At 39.4% G+C, this 19888-nt stretch overlaps 1 protein-coding gene across 1 annotated transcript; it reads right to left on the minus strand.

The window, feature by feature from the left end:
- Positions 1 to 18478: 18478 nt before the first annotated feature.
- On the minus strand, positions 18479 to 19165 carry LOC142170185 (secreted RxLR effector protein 161-like). Its single transcript, XM_075232023.1, has one exon. The coding sequence runs from the start codon at positions 19163 to 19165 to the stop codon at positions 18479 to 18481; it is 687 nt and encodes a 228-aa protein (XP_075088124.1).
- Positions 19166 to 19888: the final 723 nt, after the last annotated feature.

Raw genomic sequence — 19888 nt, forward strand, 5'->3', positions numbered from 1 at the left:
GACTAATTAATTTGAAAAATACTCTTGAGCAGCAATTAATGTTTGGGTAAGATTTTAAAAAAGTGCTTTTACGTATTATTTTTTTTTATCAAAATTCCTTTTCGAAAAAGTGCTATCAGGGATAAGCTATTTTTTTCTGTTGCTTTGTCACGACCCCAAATACCGGTCATGATGGCGCCTATCACATTACTAGGCAAGCCGGACCAATTATAAACCACAACCCATTTTCATTTTAAATAAATCATTTGCTAACACGGTTTAATTACCAATTATCATAATAAGTATTTAAAACAGCAAGATAGATATGTGGAAGTCAACAAGACATAGAAATTATACAGCCCACACTGATCTGGTGTCACAAGTCTAGAGCCTCTAATACAAGTCTGAACAGCCTACTACATAGATAGTCTAGGAATGCGGAAAAGTAATAAGATAGAAGGGAGAAATCAGGCTGCGGACGCCATGCAGCTACCTCAAAATCCCCGGCAATTGCTGAATGACTGAAAAGCTCTCACTCGGCCTCTGGGGCACTTGGATCTGCACACAAGGTGCATGGAGTAATGTGAGTACTCCGACCCAGTGAGTAATAAAGATAAATAATGACCGAAGGTAAGAATACACGTATACACAAGGTATTCTATAATGAAGCAATTAAATAGGTAATTTGTAAGCAGTAAACCAATGAAAAACAAAATAAAGTACTTCTACAACAAATAAACAGGTAATTGACAGACAGTTATGATAAAGTAAACACATAGAAGTTTGCCCCTCGGGCACAGTATCAACAATTTCCGCCCCTCGGGCTTAATCTCACATCACAATGGGTACTCGCGCTTACTAGGGGTGTGCAGACTCCAAGAGGGGCCCCTTACGGCCCAAGCGCAATATCAAGCCATCTCGTGGCATCAAATCTAGGCCCTCGGCCTCATATCAATCAAACCACCTCGTGGCGTATATATCTCAGGCCCTTGGCCTCATAAACAATATCAACAAGCCACCTCGTGACGTACATATCTCAGACCCTCAACCTCAAATCAGTATTAGTGTTTCCTTACAACTAGGTCCTCGACCTTACTCCGTCAAAAATAATCACAAGCCCCTCGGGCATTAGTAAACAGTATCTCTCAGCCCAAAACATCATTTAAAATATCATTTAAGTCTCAAAACAGAGTAAAAATGGCTGAGTAGTAAAACAATAGAAAATAACATGACTGAGTTCAATTAGTAAGTCAAAACAGTGAGAAAATAGTAATAAAAATCCCCGAAGGGTTCAAATAGTTGGCATGAAGCCCAAATATGGCAATCAACCCAAATCATGATGATAACATATATGTTTTAGTCAATTGCGCGGCAAAATCATCAATCGGGCCGGACCAAGTCACAATCCTCAATAGTACACGACCCCACGCTTGTCATCAAGAATATTCCTCATGTTAATATAGCACTACGATGTGCAATCCGGGGTTTCAAACCCTCAGAGCATCATTTACAATCATTACTCACCTCGAACCGGCTAAATCTCTAACTCGCGACTCCTTTGCCCCTTGAATCGGCCTCCACGTGCATCTAATCTATCCAAAATCAGAACGAACACGTCACAATATGCTAAAGGAACAAAGCCCAAGCGAAAACAATCGAATTACCACAAAATTCCATAAATTGGTCAAACCCGACCCCGGGCCCACATCTCGAAATTTTACAAAATTTGCAAAACTAGAATCCTTATACTCTTACGAGTCTAACCATACAAAAATTATCCAATTCCGATACCATTTGTCCTTCAAATTATCATTTTACATTTTTGAAAGATTTCACAATTTTCTTCCCAAATTCCATCCCAAATCACGAATTAAATGATGAATTCAATGATAGATTCATGTACTCTATCCAAATCAGAGTTAGAATCACTTATTCCGATGAATTTTTTGAAAAACCTTCGAAAAATCACCAAAATCCGAGCTCTCTAGGTCAAAATATCAAATAAAAACCCAAAACCTCGTATTTATAGAGTACCCCACAGATTTCCACCTCCGCGGACCACACTAAATCGACCGCGGTCCACACAAAACTAGAGTGGTCTGTACAAAAATGACCGCGGCCGCACAGGCATTTCTCTGCAGTGACAGGCTTTTCTCTACAACTTTTGTTTTTGATTCATCTCAAAATTCCTTCTAGATCAAAAGATATGAGCTTCCGAAGTAGGACCAGTGAAATGCTCCCCACCGCGGCTGCACTGCATTTTGTGCGGTTCGCACAGCACCTACCGCGGCCGCACTTCATTTTGTGCGGTTCGCACAGCACATACCGCCGCACTTCTTTTTGTGCGGACCGCGGATGGGTTCCGAGGCCTGCAACCCTTATGGACCTGCTACAACTATGATTTTCATCCTAAAACATCCCGGAACCTACCCGGAACTCCTGGAACTTCAAACCAATTGTACCAACACATCCCATGACATTGTTCAAACTTGTTCAAAACTTTGGAACACTCACAACAACATCAATCACCAATTTAACATAGGATTCAAGCCTAAGAACTCCAAGAACTCTTATATTATGCTTTCGATCAAAAAGTCTATCAAATCTCGTCCAAATGACCTAAAATTTTGCACACACATCCCAAATGACACAACGAAGCTACTGTCACTCTCGGAATTCCATTCCGACCCCTATATCAAAATCTCGCCTATTGACCAGAACCGCCAAAACATCAACTTCGCCAATTTAAGCCTAAATCTTCTCTATAACTCCAAAACTCATTCCGATCGCGCTCCTAAGTCACAAATCACCTCCCGAAGCTAACCGAACCATCGGAACTCACTTCCGAGCCTTCTAACACATAAGTCAACATCCGGTTGACTTTTCCAACTTAAGCCTTCTTAAAAGAGACTAAGTGTCTCAAACTTCACCAAACTCATTCCGGGCTCAATTCGACCAACCCGATACCACAAAAACACGGATAATGAAGCATAAAGAAGCTGAAATAGGGAAAACAGAGCGGTAACTCATGAGACGACTGGCCAGGTTGTCACATCCTCCCCAACTTAAACAAACATTCGTCCTCGAACGAGTCAAAAAATATACCTGAAGCCTCAAACAGGTGAGGATATCTGCTCCGCATCTCCCGCTCGGTCTCCCAGGTAGCCTCCTCCACAGGCCGACCTCTCCACTGCACTTTCACTGAAGCTATATCCTTTGACCTCAACTTCCGAACCTGACGACCCAAAATAGCTAATGGCTCCACATCAAAGGTCAAATCATCATCCAACTGAACCGTGCTGAAGTCCAAAACATGAGACGGATCCCCGATATACTTCCAGAGCATAGAAACATGAAATATTAGATGCACACTCGACAAGCTGGGTGGCAAAGAAAGCTCATAAGCCACATCCCCAATCCTCCAAAGCACCTCAAAAGGCCCAATGAACCGAGTACTCAATTTCCCTTTCTTCCCAAATCTCATAACACCCTTCATGGGTGAAACCTTCAACAGAACCTTCTCGCCAACCATGTAGGACACATCTCGAACCTTCCTATCATCATAACTCTTTTGCCTCGACTGCGCTGTACGAAGCCTCTCCTAAATCACCCTCACCTTCTCCAAAGCATCATGTACCAAATTAGTCCCCAATAGCTTGACCCCACCGGGCTCAAACCAACCAACTGGAGATCTGCACTGCCTCCCATACAAAGCCTCATATGGAGCCATCTGTATACTCGACTGGTAGCTGTAGTTATAAGCAAACTCTGCAAGTGGTAGGAACTCATCCCATGACCCTCCGAAATCAATAACACAAGCACGCAACATGTCCTTCAAGTCCGTCCGTCTGCGGATGAAAAGTTGTGCTCAACTCAACTTGAGTACCCAACTCTCTCTGCACGGCTCTCTAAAACTGCGAAGTAAACTGAGTACCTCTATGTGAAATGATGGAAACCGGAATGCCATGCAAACGAAAAATCTCCTGGATATAAATCCCTGCCAACCGTTCTGAAGAATAGGTAGTACACACAGGAATGAAGTGCGCGGACTTGGTCAGCCGATCCATAATTACCCAAATAGCATCGAACTTCCTCAAAGTCCGTGGAAGTCCAACAACAAAGTCCATAGTTATTCTCTCCCACTTCCACTCAGGAATATCCATATGTTGTAGCAAGCTACCCGGTCTCTGATGCTCATATTTCACCTGCTGACAATTGAGACACTGAGCTACAAATCCCACAATATCTTTCTTCATTCTTCTCCACCAATAGTGATGCTTCAAATCCTGATACATCTTCGCGACACCTGGATGAATGGCATACCGCGAGCTATGGGCCTCCTCCAGAATCAACTCCCGAAGCCCATCCATATTGGGCACGCAAATCCGGCCCTGCATCTTCAATACCCCATCATCACCGATGGTCACATCTTTAGCATCATCATGCTGAACTCTATCCTTAAGGACAAGCAAATGCGGATCATCATACTAGCGCTCTCTGATGCGATCATATAATGAAGACCGAGAAACCACACACGCCAATACCCGACTGGGCTCCGAAATGTCTAATCTCACAAATCGATTGGCCAAGGCCTGAACATCAACTGCAAGAGGTCTCTCCCCAACTGGAATATATGCCAAACTACCCATACTCACTGCCTTTCGGCTCAAAGCATTGGCCACCACATTGGCCTTTCCTAGATGGTACAATATAGTAATATCATAATCCTTAAGCAACTCCAACCATCTCCGCTGCCTCAAATTAAGATCCTTTTGCTTGAACAAATGTTGAAGACTGCGATGATCAGTGAACACCTCACAAGATACGCCATACAAGTAATGCCTCCAAATCTTCAATGCATGAACTATGGCAGCCAACTGCAAATCATGAACGAGGTAGTTCTTCTCATGGGGCTTCAATTGACGAGAAGCATAAGCTATAAATCTACCCTCATGCATCAACACACAACCAATACCAACTCTCGAAGCATCACAATACACGGTATATGAACTTGAAGTTGATAGCAAAACCAACACTGGAGCTGTGGTCAAAGCTGTCTTGAGCTTCTGAAAGCTCTCCTCACACTCGTCCGACCATACAAATGTAGCACCCTTCTAAGTCAACTTGGTCAAGGGCGATGCGATAGATGAGAATTCCCGAACAAACCGGCGATAATAGCCTGCCAAACCAAGAAAACTACGAATCTCTATGGCTGAGGACGGTCTGGGCCAACTCTGAACTGCCTCTATCTTCTTTGGATCAACCTGAATACCCTCGCTAGACACCACGTGCCCCAAGAAAGCCACTGAACCAAGCCAAAACTCACACTTGGAGAATTTTGCATAAAGCTTCTCCTCCCTCAATCTCTACAATACAACTCTCAAATGCTCCGCGTGCTCCTCCTGACTACGCGAATACACCAGAATATCATCAATGAAGACTATGACTAATGAATCGAGATACGGCCGGAACACATTGTTCATCAAATGCATTAATGTTGCTGGGGCATTGGTCAGCCCAAAAGACATCACCAAGAACTCATAATGACCATATCGGGTCCTGAAAACCGTCTTAAGAATATCCGAGTCCCTGATCTTCAACTGGTGATAACCTAAACGGATATCAATCTTGGAGAACACCCTCGCCCCCTAAAGCTGGTCAAATAAATCATCAATGCGAGGCAAAGGATACTTGTTCTTAATTGTTACCTTGTTCAATTGCCTATAATCAATGCACATTCTCATGGTGCCATCCTTCTTCTTCACAAACAGAACTGGCGCACCCCAAGGTGACACACTAGGCCGAATGAACCCCTTATCTAGGAGTTCCTGAAGCTTCTCCTTCAATTCTTTCAACTCCGCTAGTTCCATACAATATGACGGAATAGAAATGGGCTGAGTGCCCGACACCAGGTCAATACCAAAATCAGTATCCCTGTCTGGCGGTATGTCCGGCGGCATGCCCAGCAGGTATGCAGGAAACACATCAGGAAAATCCCTCACAACTGTGACAGAATCAATACTGGGAGTCTCAGCTCCAACATCCCTCACAAACGCTAGGTATGAGAGACAACCCTTCCCTACCATATGCTGGGCTCTTAAGAAAGAGATCACTCTATTAGGAACGTAATCAGTCACACCTCGCCACTCGATCCGTGGCACACCCGGCATAGCCAATGTGACTGTCTTAGCATGACAGTCCAGAATAGCACGACACGGAGATAACCAATCTATGCCCAAAATGACATCAAAATCCACCATGCTCAATAGTAATAGATCCACTCGGGTCTCCAGGCCCCCAATAGTCACCACATATGACCAGTACACACGGTCTACAATAACAGTATCGCCCACTGGGGTAGATACATGAACAGGTAAAGCAAGAAACTCACGGGGCGTACCCAAATAACAAGCAAAATATGATAACAGATAAGAAAAGGTGGAACCGGGATCAAATAATACAGAGGCATCTTTGTGGCAGACTGAAACAATACCTGTAATAACAACATCTGAAGCAATAGCATCGGGTCTGCCTGAGAGTGTATAGAAACGGGCTGATCGCCACCTGATTGACCTCCACCTCTAGGGCGACCCCTGGCTGACTGACCTCTATCCCTAGCTGGCAGAGCGGGTGGTGATGAAGCAACTGGCGCAGAAGTCGATGACTGACCCCTCTGCTGGGATGAACTAGCAAAACGACGAGGGCACTGCCTCCACATATGACCCATCTCACCACCCTCAAAACAACTTGAGATATTCCGTGATTCTCATACACCTACGAAGCATAACATAACCTTTTTCCTTTACTCGAGCCATCCTCGGTCTTAAATCCTTGTAAGCCATAACTGATTCTCTCGAACGCCTCAAACTGGAACCAACATAGCACATAACCGTGCAATCGACTAATTAATAGTGGACTCCCCCACTTGGCTCGAAGCCATAGACCAAAACATTCACAATAACTCATAACACATATACTTTATTGCTACCAAAATACCATAGGGAGATTAAACTTGATCCCTTATAAATTCGTGAAACACAGACCATCTTTACTTTAACTCTTATGTAAATCTCGCATTCACTCTCGTAACAGTTACACTCACTTTCTTAAGTGACCCAAACTTAAATTGCAACACATATATTTCACTTGTAAATGAGGTCTTCCAATAAATAACTTGTAAATGAGGTCTTCCAATAAATAACACAAGGGATTACGCAAACTTCAGAACAATCCGCAGGAGATAACCCTACCTGCTTTGCCTCAAACTAACATTTCTGTATACCTTCCACCGTCATAAACATTACGCAATCACTTAAACTTCCTGAGTCTAAACTCAGATCACAACATGAAATTTACTCCACTCCCAACTAGGAAACATGGAAAGATTCTTCACACACCCATAACTCGGGGCTATACCTCAAATCAAGATGAAAATCGAGCACCTAATAGTCCTTCTATCCTCCAGTGGACCCTTATCGTCGCCCCCAACTCACATGAATACATCTCGCAGTCACATCACACTCATCACATAACTATCCAGTCATCACCTCCCTTAATAAGGACACAACAGAGCATATGGATCTAGAAACACGCGCTCACAAAATCAACAGCTCAAGGCTCAAGCTATATGCGAAAACCTGGCCTCGAATCCAGACTGGCCCAACATCAACGCATAGAGATCACATCTCTCCCCTCGATCAGGGAATCACAAGCCATCGATGCATATCCGATATCGAGCGCTCATGCGCGCATACGAACGCGTGGAAGGGATTCAAAGAGTTACTTTTCAAGCTGAATCAAGGACGCACGATAAGAATTCAAGAATGTGAAATTTTTCCTAATGGTTCTGCAGGCTCTTGAGGATAAATACAGACGTCTCCGTACCGATCCACGAGACTCTACTAATCCGGCTCATGACTCGGGAGACCTATGTAACCTAGGCTCTAATACCAGCTTATCACGACCCCAAATATCGGTCGTGATGGCGCCTATCACATTACTAGGCAAGCCGGACCAATTATAAACCACAACCCATTTTCATTTTAAATAAATCATTTGCTAACACGGTTTAATTACCAATTATCAGAATAAGTGTTTAAAATAGCAAGATAGATATGCGGAAGTCAACAAGACCTGGAAACTACACAACCCACACTGATCTGGTGTCACAAGTCTAGAGCCTCTAATACAAGTCTGAACAACCTACTACATAGATAGTCTAGGAATGCAGAAAAGTAATAAGATAGAAGGGAGAAATCAGGGTTGCGGATGCCATGCAACTACCTCGAAATCCCCGACAATTGTTGAATGACTGAAAAGCTCTCACTCGGCCTCTGGGGTACCTGGATCTGCACGCAAGGTGTAGGGAGTAATGTGAGTACTCCGACCTAGTGAGTAATAAAGATAAATAATGACTGAAGGTAAGAAAACACATATACACAAGGTATTCTATAATGAAGCAATTAAATAGGTAATTTGTAAGTAGTAAACCAATGAAAAACAAAATAAAGTACTTCTACAACAAATAAACAGGTAATTGACAGATAGTTATGATAAAGTAAACACATAGAAGTTCGTCCCTCGGGCACAATATCAACAATTTCCGCCCTTCGGGCTCAATCTCACATCACAATGGGTACCCGTGCTCACTGGGGGTGTGCAGACTCCGGGAGGGGCCCCTTACAGACCAAGCGCAATATCAAGCCATCTTGTGGCATCAAATCTAGGCCCTCGGCCTCATATCAATCAAACCACCTCGTGGCGTATATATCTCAGGCCCTCGGCCTCATAAACAATATCAACAAGCCACCTCGTGGCGTACATATCTCAGGCCCTCGGCCTCAAATCAGTATCAGTGTTTCCTCAAAACTAGGCCATCGGCCTTACTCAGTCAAAAATATTCACAAGCCCCTCGGGCATTAGTAAAACAGTATCTCTCAACCCAAAATATCATTTAAGTCTCAAAATGGAGTAAAAATGGCTGAGTAGTAAAACAGTGGAAAATAACATAATTGAGTTCAATTAGTAAGTCAAAACAGTGAGGAAATAGTAAAAAAAATCCCCGAAGGGTTCAAATAGTTGGCACGAAGACCAAATATGACATTCAGCCCAAATCATGATGATAACACATAAGTTTCAGTCAAATGCGCGGTAAAATCATCAATCGGGACGGACCAAGTCACAATCCCCAATAGTACACGACCCCACGCTTGTCATTAAGTGTGTGCCACACCTCAATATAGTACTACGATATACAATCTGGGGTTTCAAACTCTCAGAGCATCATTTACAATCATTACTCACCTCGAACCGTCTAAATTTCTAACTCGCGACGTCTTTGCCCCTTGAATCGACCTCCACGCGCGTCGAATCTATCCAAAATCAGAACGAACACGTCACAATATGCTAAGGGAACAAAGCCCAAGCGAAAACAATCGAATTACCACAAAATTCCAGAAATTGGTCAAACCCGACCCCCGGACCCACATCTCGTAATTTGATAAAATTTACAAAACTAGAATCCTTATACTCTCACGAGTCTAACCATATGAAAATTATCCAATTCCGATATCATTTGGTCCTTCAAATCATCATTTTACATTTTTGAAAGATTTCACAATTTTCTTCCCAAATTCCATCCCAAATCACAAATTAAATGATGAATTCAATGATAGATTCATGTACTCTAGCCAAATCTGAGTTAGAATCACTTACCACGATGAATTTCTTGAAAAACCTTCGAAAATCGCCAAAATCCGAGCTCTCTAGGTCAAAATATCAAATAAAAATCCAAAACCTCGTATTTATAGAATACCCCACAGATTTTCACCTCCGTGAACCGCACAAAATCGACCGCGGTCCGCACAAAAATGACCACGACCGCACAGGCTTTTCTCTGCAGTGACAGACTTTAGTATTTTGGCCATAACATTTTCTACAAATGTGAAAATTGCAATATATTTATCTTTCTAAAAACTAGACACGAAGGGCTACAACTTTCATTTTTTGAATAATCTCCAAATACCTTATAGATCAAAAGATATGAGCTTCCGAAGTAGGGCCAGTGAAATGCTCCCCACCGCGGCCGCACTGCATTTTGTGCGTTTCGCACAGCACCTACCGCGGCCGCACTTCATTTTGTGCGGTCCGCAAAGCACATACCGCAGCCGCACTTCTTTTTATGCGGACCGCGCGGGTGGGTTCCGAGGCCTGCAATCCTTCTGGACCTGCTACAGCTATGATTTTCAGCCTAAAACATCCCGGAACCTACCCGGAACTCCCGGAACTTCAAACTAATTGTACCAACACATCCCATGACATCGTTCAAACTTGTTCAAAACTTCGGAATGCTCACAACAACATCAATCACCAATTTAACATAGGATTCAAGCCTAAGAACTCCAAGAACTCTTAAATTATGCTTTCGATCAAAAAGTCAATCAAATCTCGTTCGAATGACCTAAAATTTTGTGCACAGATCCCAAATGACACAACGAAGCTACTGTCACTCTCGGAATTCCATTCCGACCCCTATATCAAAATTTCGCCTATTGACCGGAACCGCCAAAATATCAACTTCGCCAATTTAAGCCTAAATCTTCTCTATAACTCCAAAACCCCTTCTGATCGCGCTCCTAAGTCACAAATTACCTCCCTAAGCTAACCGAACCATCGGAACTCACTTCCGAGCCTTCTAACACATAAGTCAACATCCGGTTGACTTTTCTAACTTAAGCCTTCTTAAAAGAGACTAAGTGTCTCAAACTTCACCAAACTCATTCTGGACTCGATTCGACCAACCCGATACCACAAAAACACGGATAACAAAGCATAAAGAAGCTGAAATGGGGGAAACGGAGCGGTAACTCATGAGACGACTAGTCGGGTCGTCTTATGCTTCTACTCAAAAGCACATTTTTTCTTCTAAAAACTTGACCAAATATCTTATCTTTGAAAAAAAAACACTTTTAGCAAAAAAAAAATACTTTTAGCTACAGAAAAGCTTGGCGAAATAGGCTTTTAATCTTTTTAAGTAACTGTCGAAGGTGAAAAAAAAAGGTGTGGTACCATGAAAGAGTGGATAGGGGATGATATGAATCCTCCACGCTTAATTAAAGCTATCGTATTTAAGTTCTGAGAATAATTATTGATAGATAGCATTTTATGTACTTTAAACTACTTAAAAAAAAAATAAACTGTAGGAAGTGGAGTGATTATTTAACTATAAATTCATAGGGTCATTCATAGGGACAATATTCAAATGCACAAAGTAGTAAGACTAGATAAAACAATGTATAGATGGTGAGAGGTCACTACGCACAACTTTTTCTCATACTTGTCTAGTTATCACCACACATAATTGAACTATGGGAGACATTATCCCTACCTTAATGAAATTTTTACCTTCTATATAAAAGGTTAACACCTATTTATTTTAAATAAATATCATTTAAAAAAATTATATTTTATAGATACTTTTTAAGGTTTATAGCAAAATATTTAATTTTGGTTATCTCCTAACCTTAAGCCACTAAATACGCTAATCAGTTACACTATTTTCTTTCTCTCTCTACTTTGATACATCTCATTCTCTTCCCCCATCGCATTAAAATTTCTCGATCTTCTCCTCCTTCCACCGGATTTGTGCAAAGCTCATCTCCTAGATTCTTCAACACAATGACCCAATTTAAAATTTTCAAGAAATTCAAACGCTTGAAGCTTTTTGAGCCATCACCAGGTGTACTTGGCTGCTTTTTCTTCACTGTTTGCTTATTCTTGTGTCTGTTTTTGTTGGATTACAGAAAAGTAAACAAAGGGCCTTGTTTGTATCAGCAAACATCCATGTTTGCTACGTGGATTAGGCTCAATGGATCGTCTGTTCCATATAACAAGACTGAAAAGTTGGATATTTTGGAAAAGGGAGAAAAAAGTTGTAATCTTTTTTATGGGAATTAGGTTTGGGGTGAAAGTTATCCACTGTATAAATCAAAGGATTGTAAGTTCTTGGATGAAGGCTTTCGTTGTTCTGAAAATGGTAGACCTGATAATTTTTATACTAAATGGCATTGGCAACCTAAAGATTGCAAAGACAGCAGCCGCTGACATATAATCCGGTTGGTTTGTTCTTGGACAAAGACGATGGAGTTTGGGGCTGAGCAACTTGATTTTATGTTAATATATTTCAATGTATTTTCATGTATTTCATTGTATTCATTGTCTTTTTTTTTCCATTGTAATTCAATGTGTCTCGTTGTATTCCATGTATTTCATTGTATTCACTATCTTTTTTCTCATTGTATTTCAATGTATCCCGCCGTATTCTATGTATTTCATTGTATTCACTATCTCGCTATATGCCATAAATGTATTCATATGTTTTTTTAATTAATATAATTTATGTATTTAGATGTATTATATAATTTCTCTGAAGATTGCTATGTTTTGGGGGTATTTTCGATTGAGAATCCTTTTTATAACTGAAAATATAAAATTTGTGTGTTATAATTGAGTTTGTTGAGTTATATTAGGAGTTTATTATGTTAATTGATTCACTTTCCGTTTTAAAAACAGTGCAATCCCCTATTTCACGCCGTGAATACAGTCGAATACAATAATCTGTCCAGCTGTAATCCCATGTTCACTCCATGAATACAGTCGAATACACTCGAATACAACAACTGATTAGCTGGACTTCCCTGATTCACGCCTATTTTTGCTACTGTATTCATGAATACAATAGCTTAAATACATCAAATACATCTTATAACCACATAAAAGGTATCTATAATCCGTAATATAGCAAATGGTATTTATAGATGACTAATTACTACTAAAAGATAGTGTTTTATGAAAATTTCCTTACCTTAATTTACTTTTTTAAGCCATAATATAGATTACTACTAGTATCTGATAATTACCACTATAAATTTTTAATTTTAATTTTACCACGCCTCATCCTTACAAGAGAAAAGCCACCTACATATGTGTAGTCCAATCTTATCCTCACTAAAGGCCCGTTTGGTGAGAAAAAAAATTCATTTGTTTTTCGGAATCAGAGTTTGTCCATAAAAACTTTAAATTTCATTTGAAGTTGAATTTCGAAATTTAAAAAAAATTCTAAAAAGTTATTTTTCAAATTTTTTACTTCAATTCACTCACAAAAATTCAAAAACATATCCAAAGTAATTATATTCACGTCCAAACACAACTCTAATTTTAAAATATCATTTTTCACTTGAAATTTTTTAAATTTTTTTCGAAATTTCACAATTCTTATGTCCAAACGCCCACTAAGTCTTCCATAGAATCGGCGAAATGATGATTGTTTCAATTATTGAGTATGCCGGATAATAGAGATTATAGACTGGCAAATCTGGCATAATTATTACCTCACTCGTTAAAATCTTAACAGCACTGCATATTAAAAAAATATCAACATTAGACGTGACTTTTGAGTAATTGTTCAAAAGTATGTTCAGGAAACTAGATTAAGACCTGATTTAACTCATGAAGCTCAGGGAATTAGCTTTTGGACAATTTGTTTAAAATAACTTTAAATGGATTGTTTAGTATGAAGAAGAGAATTCAGAGAAAATCTTTGATATTTATAAATTTGATTCGTGTAGGAAAGGCAAATCAGATATCTGTCTAACATCGTCATACTCTTGGATGAATTAATTACAAAGAAACGCTTCCAACTAACCAAATCCTATGTTGGCCACCTGCTTCTTTGGCATCTTTTGCTTTCACGTTCCTAACTTAATATATTAGAGATTTAAGTTTAAGCGCTTGATGTTTGTTATTTAAGTTAATATTTCAATATAATTATTACAACTTAGCTCGTAAAAGTTGTTAATCTAAATGCAAAGTGACTGTATAGGTAAAATCAGTTCATATTAAATGTTCGTATAATAGAGTGACACGTGGAATCAGAGACTGATGGAAAGCAAGATAAGTGGAAGTCAAGACCGGGGCAGTAGTCTTGGCTTGTACCGGGAAGCCCCCGAAGGGAATGTTGCTCATGAGGACAAATGAATACCGGTCACCCGATAGCATTCAATGAAGAATATTCTGCAGTATTAAATATATAATCTGTTATAGAGAATATGACATTCATAGTTTGTCGTTACACATTCTCAATGGCCCACATAATTATCATTTAAGAAGGGCTTGATCCTAGGAATTTGTTCCCTAGGTGCCACTATAAATAAGAATTCCAACAACCATGGTAAAGACATGAATTTTCTGATTATACAGTTCAAAGTTCAACAACACTTTTTTTTTTTGCTTCTTAATATTATTATTATTATTGTCTTCTGAAGCTCTGCTCTGAAACCAAGCTCTCTACTGTCTTGTCTTGATTTCAAAACTAAGTCTTACATTCTTATTTAATTTATTTATTATTTTTGGATCAAATTGATTTGCTTGTCTATAAACTACGTATAAATTCAACTGTACCGTTTTACGGGTGAATAGTTTGGTGCCCATCGTGAGACTTAGACAGTTGCGTAATTGAGTTGATCCTTGCATTTAATACTAACCTGTTGATTCTTTGTTGTTAGCAAAAAATCATAAAAATGACAGATAACGATGTTAACGTTACACACAACATTGAGGCCCATGGAAATCAGCCTCAGCACGGAGATTTGATCAGTGATACCCACAACGAGGGGGATAAGGCCACGCCGGTCCATGGCGGACAATATCCACGACATGTTCGAGAGGCAACTCTTAATGATGTTGAGGACGAGCACATCGTTAAAACAGTAAGAATCCTGAGGGAGCAACAAAAGGCTATTATGGGCCACTGATGATAGGCTATAATTACGTATTTTAGTCGTTTACACTCTAATTTACTGCACTTTAATTGAGTTTGAGCTTTAATCGCTACTCTTCTACACTAATTGTATGTTTTATGTCTTGTAGGAGTGATTCCGAGTTATGTAGATGTTATAGAATGAATTCAAGTGATTTGGAGCTTTGAAGTCTGAGTAAAAGCCCAAGAAATTAAGTCGGGATCGTGTTCGGAGATCAACGGATGATAGTTAAGAGCGAAACGAAGAATCGAGCGGGCATACGACGCATTGTCTAGTAAAATACACATAACTTTTCGCTCGAAACTCCATTTGGGCTCCACAATATATCGTTGGAAAGCTATTTTAAAGGGCTACAACTTTTATGTTTTACGTTTTTGCAAATTTCTAATACCGTGACGCATGGAGCAGCGCGCCTGTGAAAATTTTCTGCAGCCTGTCAGAATCAGCAATCTGACCTTTTCCACTGCCTCCCCGCATGGCGTGTCGCCGCATGCGGCACGGTAGTGCAAATTTTATAGATTGATTGTCCTATTTCGCGTGGGAGAAGGTATTTTCATTTGGGTCCGACCCTACTTGGTATAAATACATGTAAAAACGCTATTTTGAGGAGTTGGACATACTTTTGACATAATTTAGACCTAGGGAGAGCACGGAGCCGCCGTGGAGACCGGAGATTGGACCTAAGGAGGCAATAACATACTAGGAGCAAGGCGGAGAATTCTTCTACGAGTTTTCACTTCTTTCTTCCTGTTTTCATTATTGGTTATGAATTCTAGTATTGTAGTTATGCATACTATTATGAATAGCTAATTTGTTATTTAGGGTTTTGATGGAACCTGTTGAAGGATGATTTTCTCGTTATGTTAATATAGATTTGCCGTAATATTATCTCTATTTGTTCAACTATATGCTTATTGCTGTTGATTGAAGGGCCCTCAATTAGTTGTTCCTATTTAGTGTGCATTACTCGGGAGAGAGTGTATATTTAGGTAGTTGTTGAACATTATCACTCCTAACGTATATGAGGGATCAATACGAAGGGTTTAAAGGTGGGATTAGGGATAACAAAACCTTGGGTGCGATCTAAGTGAGTTTTACTTAAAAGTTAGCTAGCGTAATTCGGGAGAATATGTCTAGTATATTGTTGTAATTACTCGGGAGAGAGTTACGACAGTCAGAGTGCTCATGATCGATAGAGAAGACTTAGACAAATTTATAGCAAATATAGCGGGAAGGATTCCGACAATAGGAGAAATCATAACTCTAGACCTCCTTAATTTTTTCTCCAACCCTTAGTATCTTTAGTTGTTAATTTACTATTTTAATTTGTTAGTTAATTTGTTAAACACAAGAATCTTAATACTTATAAAATAGGAATTGTTCGAGCTTGTATTCTTAGCAATATTGAACAACTGTAGCTAAACCTTAGTTCTCTGTGGGATTTGATTCCGGACTTGTAAATCAGATTATATTTGCAACGACCGCTTTGTCCTTTTATAAGGCATAGTTAGGCATGATCAAATTTTGGCGTTGTTGCCAAGGAACTAACGGTGTAGTTGTAGTTGTATATATTACTAGGGTTCAAGTTTGATTTTTTTTTTTGTATTTTTTTTATGACTGTTGATTTGAGAAACATGACATCTTGGAATTATGGGAATTTAGGTGTAGATAATTCTACTATTGATCTCTATACATATTGTGAAGGAAATCACCCGTGGCAAAATTTTCAAAGCGTTCCTGAGAGCGAATTATGTGCACCAACTCAATCTTATTTGTGGAATATGTGTGATGTATGTGGTGGTAAAAGTTATCACTTTTATGGTTGTGATTATCTTTCTTATCTTCCCCTAATCCCTTACTATGATGGTTTTACCTTTTCTTGTGAAGTTAACAGGATCAAATAACCTGGGGATGCAGACCTGAAGGAAATCAAGGATATGTTAAAGTGTCTTCTGAAACAAAATAATGAAAAACAATTGCAGATAGAAAGGCAAGAGGCAACTATTCGCAAGTTGGAGGCTCAATTGAGTTAAGTGGTTGGAGCTTTTAATGATCAACAAGCCAATATTGAGGATAGTAGCCAAGAAGAGCATAAATTTGAGGTGTTAATTGGGGAGGTCAGAGTAGAACATCAACAACCTAGCCAACTACAATTTGAGGATGTCAATGATGAAGAAGTGAGACTATAGCCAGCCAAGGACTTTGAGGATATAAATTTTGTTGAATCTAGTATCATTGATGTTGAGGATGTTGAAAGTCCTAAAGTTCATGTGTTTGAGCGCATTGGTCCACACTCCAAGCATTTTTCCACATTATATTTGGATGATGATATGGAAATAGAGTCATCCGAACCAAATGAAGAGTCAAGGAATGAGGAACAAGGTGCATATATTCTGGAATTCTTCTTGCCAGAAAGTCAGGATTACATACCTCATACAAAGACCAAGGAGTGCAGAATACTACATTATTTCCTTGGGCCAGTTAGATTCGTTCCACTGCCCCATGACCATAATCATAAGCTTGAATCAAAACTTGGGGTTCAATTCATAAGCTCGAGGTGGAGGCAAAAAGTGATTCACGTCGTGCCGCAACGTTAAATCACGCGCTTATTTGGAGGCAACCCAGCTTTATTTTTTTATTTTTAATTTAGTTTATTTTATTTATTTATTTTTATTATTGTATTATTATTGTAGTGTTGATTCTTGATTTTTAGGAGCATGGAACGCAAAGCCATTGGAATGAGGCAACAACAAACCAGATGGTTGGAACTAAGTGTGAGGTATCTGCACGAAGGATCAGGCCTGGGAGAAGCCTGAGTACCCCATGAGATGCTAGTGCTTCAGCCTTTGGCCTACCAGGGAGTTCCTTTTACCCTCTTGTATGTATGGATGTGCATTGGGGACAATGTTGAAATTAGAATACATTCACGGAGCCTACGCAGCGGAATATTAATAGGAATGTACCTTCAGCCATAGTTGTTCAAGTGTTGTAGGGAATCACCTTCGTAAAACGTTGGCAAAAAACCTAGGAGCCTTCTAGCCTGTGCCTATCGTAGGATGCCAGACTGATGGAGTCACATGCGTATTTATAGGTAGGCTAGGGACTCTTAGGCAAATACTTTAGCCCTAGGGACTTCTCCATAAATTTTAATTACCCTAGGGACTCTTAATATATGGTAATTTATTTCCAACAAAGAAACTATCATATATGCATAACTACAAAATATTATCTGATATATTATTTCCTTTGGGAGACAAGGTAAATAATTTATTACCTTATATGTGGGCCACACTAGAAGTCTCTAGAAGAGACGGTAATTTCTAACATTCCCCCACTTGGCCCACATATTAAAATCAGATAATCATTTATGAGAGATAAACATATAATATGGCCACAAACTTTATCACTCAACTAAAAGTTATGCAACAATCACTTTAACTAGAATATATTATTACACGAATCATGGCGGTCATGCTTTTAGACAAACACTTCCTTCCATGTATTACAATGCACAATATATTCTAACAAAGTGTCTAACAACTTTATGAATGAACTTAATATAAGTCATTCAGAGTCCAACATTATTGATCCAATGATCATACATGAAAAACCAAAAATGTGCACTGTCATGTATATCAAAATAAACATAATGTCTAGAAAAACTGTTAGAGAGCAAAGTAAGACTAAATTGAGCTACTAAGCCCCATATGGGTTACATGATCCTTGAAAATATTAGTCAGCATACCTTTAGTCATAGGATCAGCAATCATCAAAGTAGTACGAATATGCTCAAAATTCACACCTTGCTTCTTCACATAGTCTCTAACCATCAAGTACTTTATGTCGATGTGCTTGCTTTGGCTGCCACTTTTATTATTCTTAGAAAAGAAAACTGTAGCTGAATTGTCACAAAAGATTCTCAATGGCCTTGAAATGGAATCGACAATCCTAAGGCCAGAAATAAAGTTTTTCAACCATAACGCATGTGATGTAGCTTCATAGCATGCTATAAATTCAGCTTCCATTGTGGATGTTGCAACAATGGTCTGCTTGACACTTCTCCAAGACACAACACCTCCATTAAGAAGGAAAATGTATCTCGAAGTAGATTTACCAGTATCTTTGCATCCACCCATATCAGAGTCTGAATATCCAATCACCTCCAATGAGTCAGAAAATTTGTATGTGAGCTTAAAATCCTTGGTTCCTTGCAAATATCTCAAGACTTTTTTACCAGCTTTCCAATGGTCAAGACCAGGGTTACTTTGATATCTGCCAAGCATTCCTACCGCAAAAGCAATATCAGGTCTAGTACAGACCTGTGCATACATAAGGCTTCCAACAAGCGAAACATAGGGAATGTCTTTCATTTGCTCCTTTCCAATGCATTTTGTGGACATTGATTCAATGAGAATTTGTCACCTTTAATTATGGGTGCTGCTATAGGTGAACAGTTCTTCATCCCGAATCTTTCTAGAATTCTTTCAATGTAGGCCTTTTGAGACAGTCCAAGTAATCTTTGGGATCTGTCTCTATGAATCTCTATGCCAATGACATAAGAGGCTTCACCCATATCCTTCATCTCAAAATTCTGGATAAGGGACTGTTTAGTCTCGTGCAACAATCCCAAGTCACTACTTGCAAGCAAAATATCATCCACATATAGGACTAGAAAAATATATTTGCTCCCACTTATATTAAGATATATACGCTGATCAATGATGTTCTCCGTAAATCCAAATGAAGAAACAATATTATGAAATTTAATATACCATCGGCGGGAAGCCTGTTTTAGCCCATAAATGGATTTATTTAACTTGCAAACAAGGTGACTTTTGTCCTTATCACAAAATCCTTCAAGCTGACTCATGTATACCTCCTCTTCAAGATCTCCATTCAGGAAAGTTGTTTTCACATCCATTTGATGTAACTCTAAATTAAAATGAGCTACTAATGCCATGATTATTCTCAATGAATCCTTCTTTGATACTGGAGAAAAGGTTTCATGGTAATCAATGTTTTCCCTTGGAGTAAAACCCTTGGCTACAAGTCTGGCTTTATATCGTTCGATATTACCAGATGAGTCTCTTTTA

This window comes from Nicotiana tabacum, chromosome 16 (genome assembly GCF_000715075.1).
Source record: "Nicotiana tabacum cultivar K326 chromosome 16, ASM71507v2, whole genome shotgun sequence".
Taxonomy (NCBI): domain Eukaryota; kingdom Viridiplantae; phylum Streptophyta; class Magnoliopsida; order Solanales; family Solanaceae; genus Nicotiana; species Nicotiana tabacum.

Excerpts from the sequence above, each read along its gene's own strand:
- LOC142170185 (XM_075232023.1), bottom strand. The coding sequence starts at position 19,165 with ATGAAAGACATTCCCTATGTTTCGCTTGTTGGAAGCCTTATGTATGCA.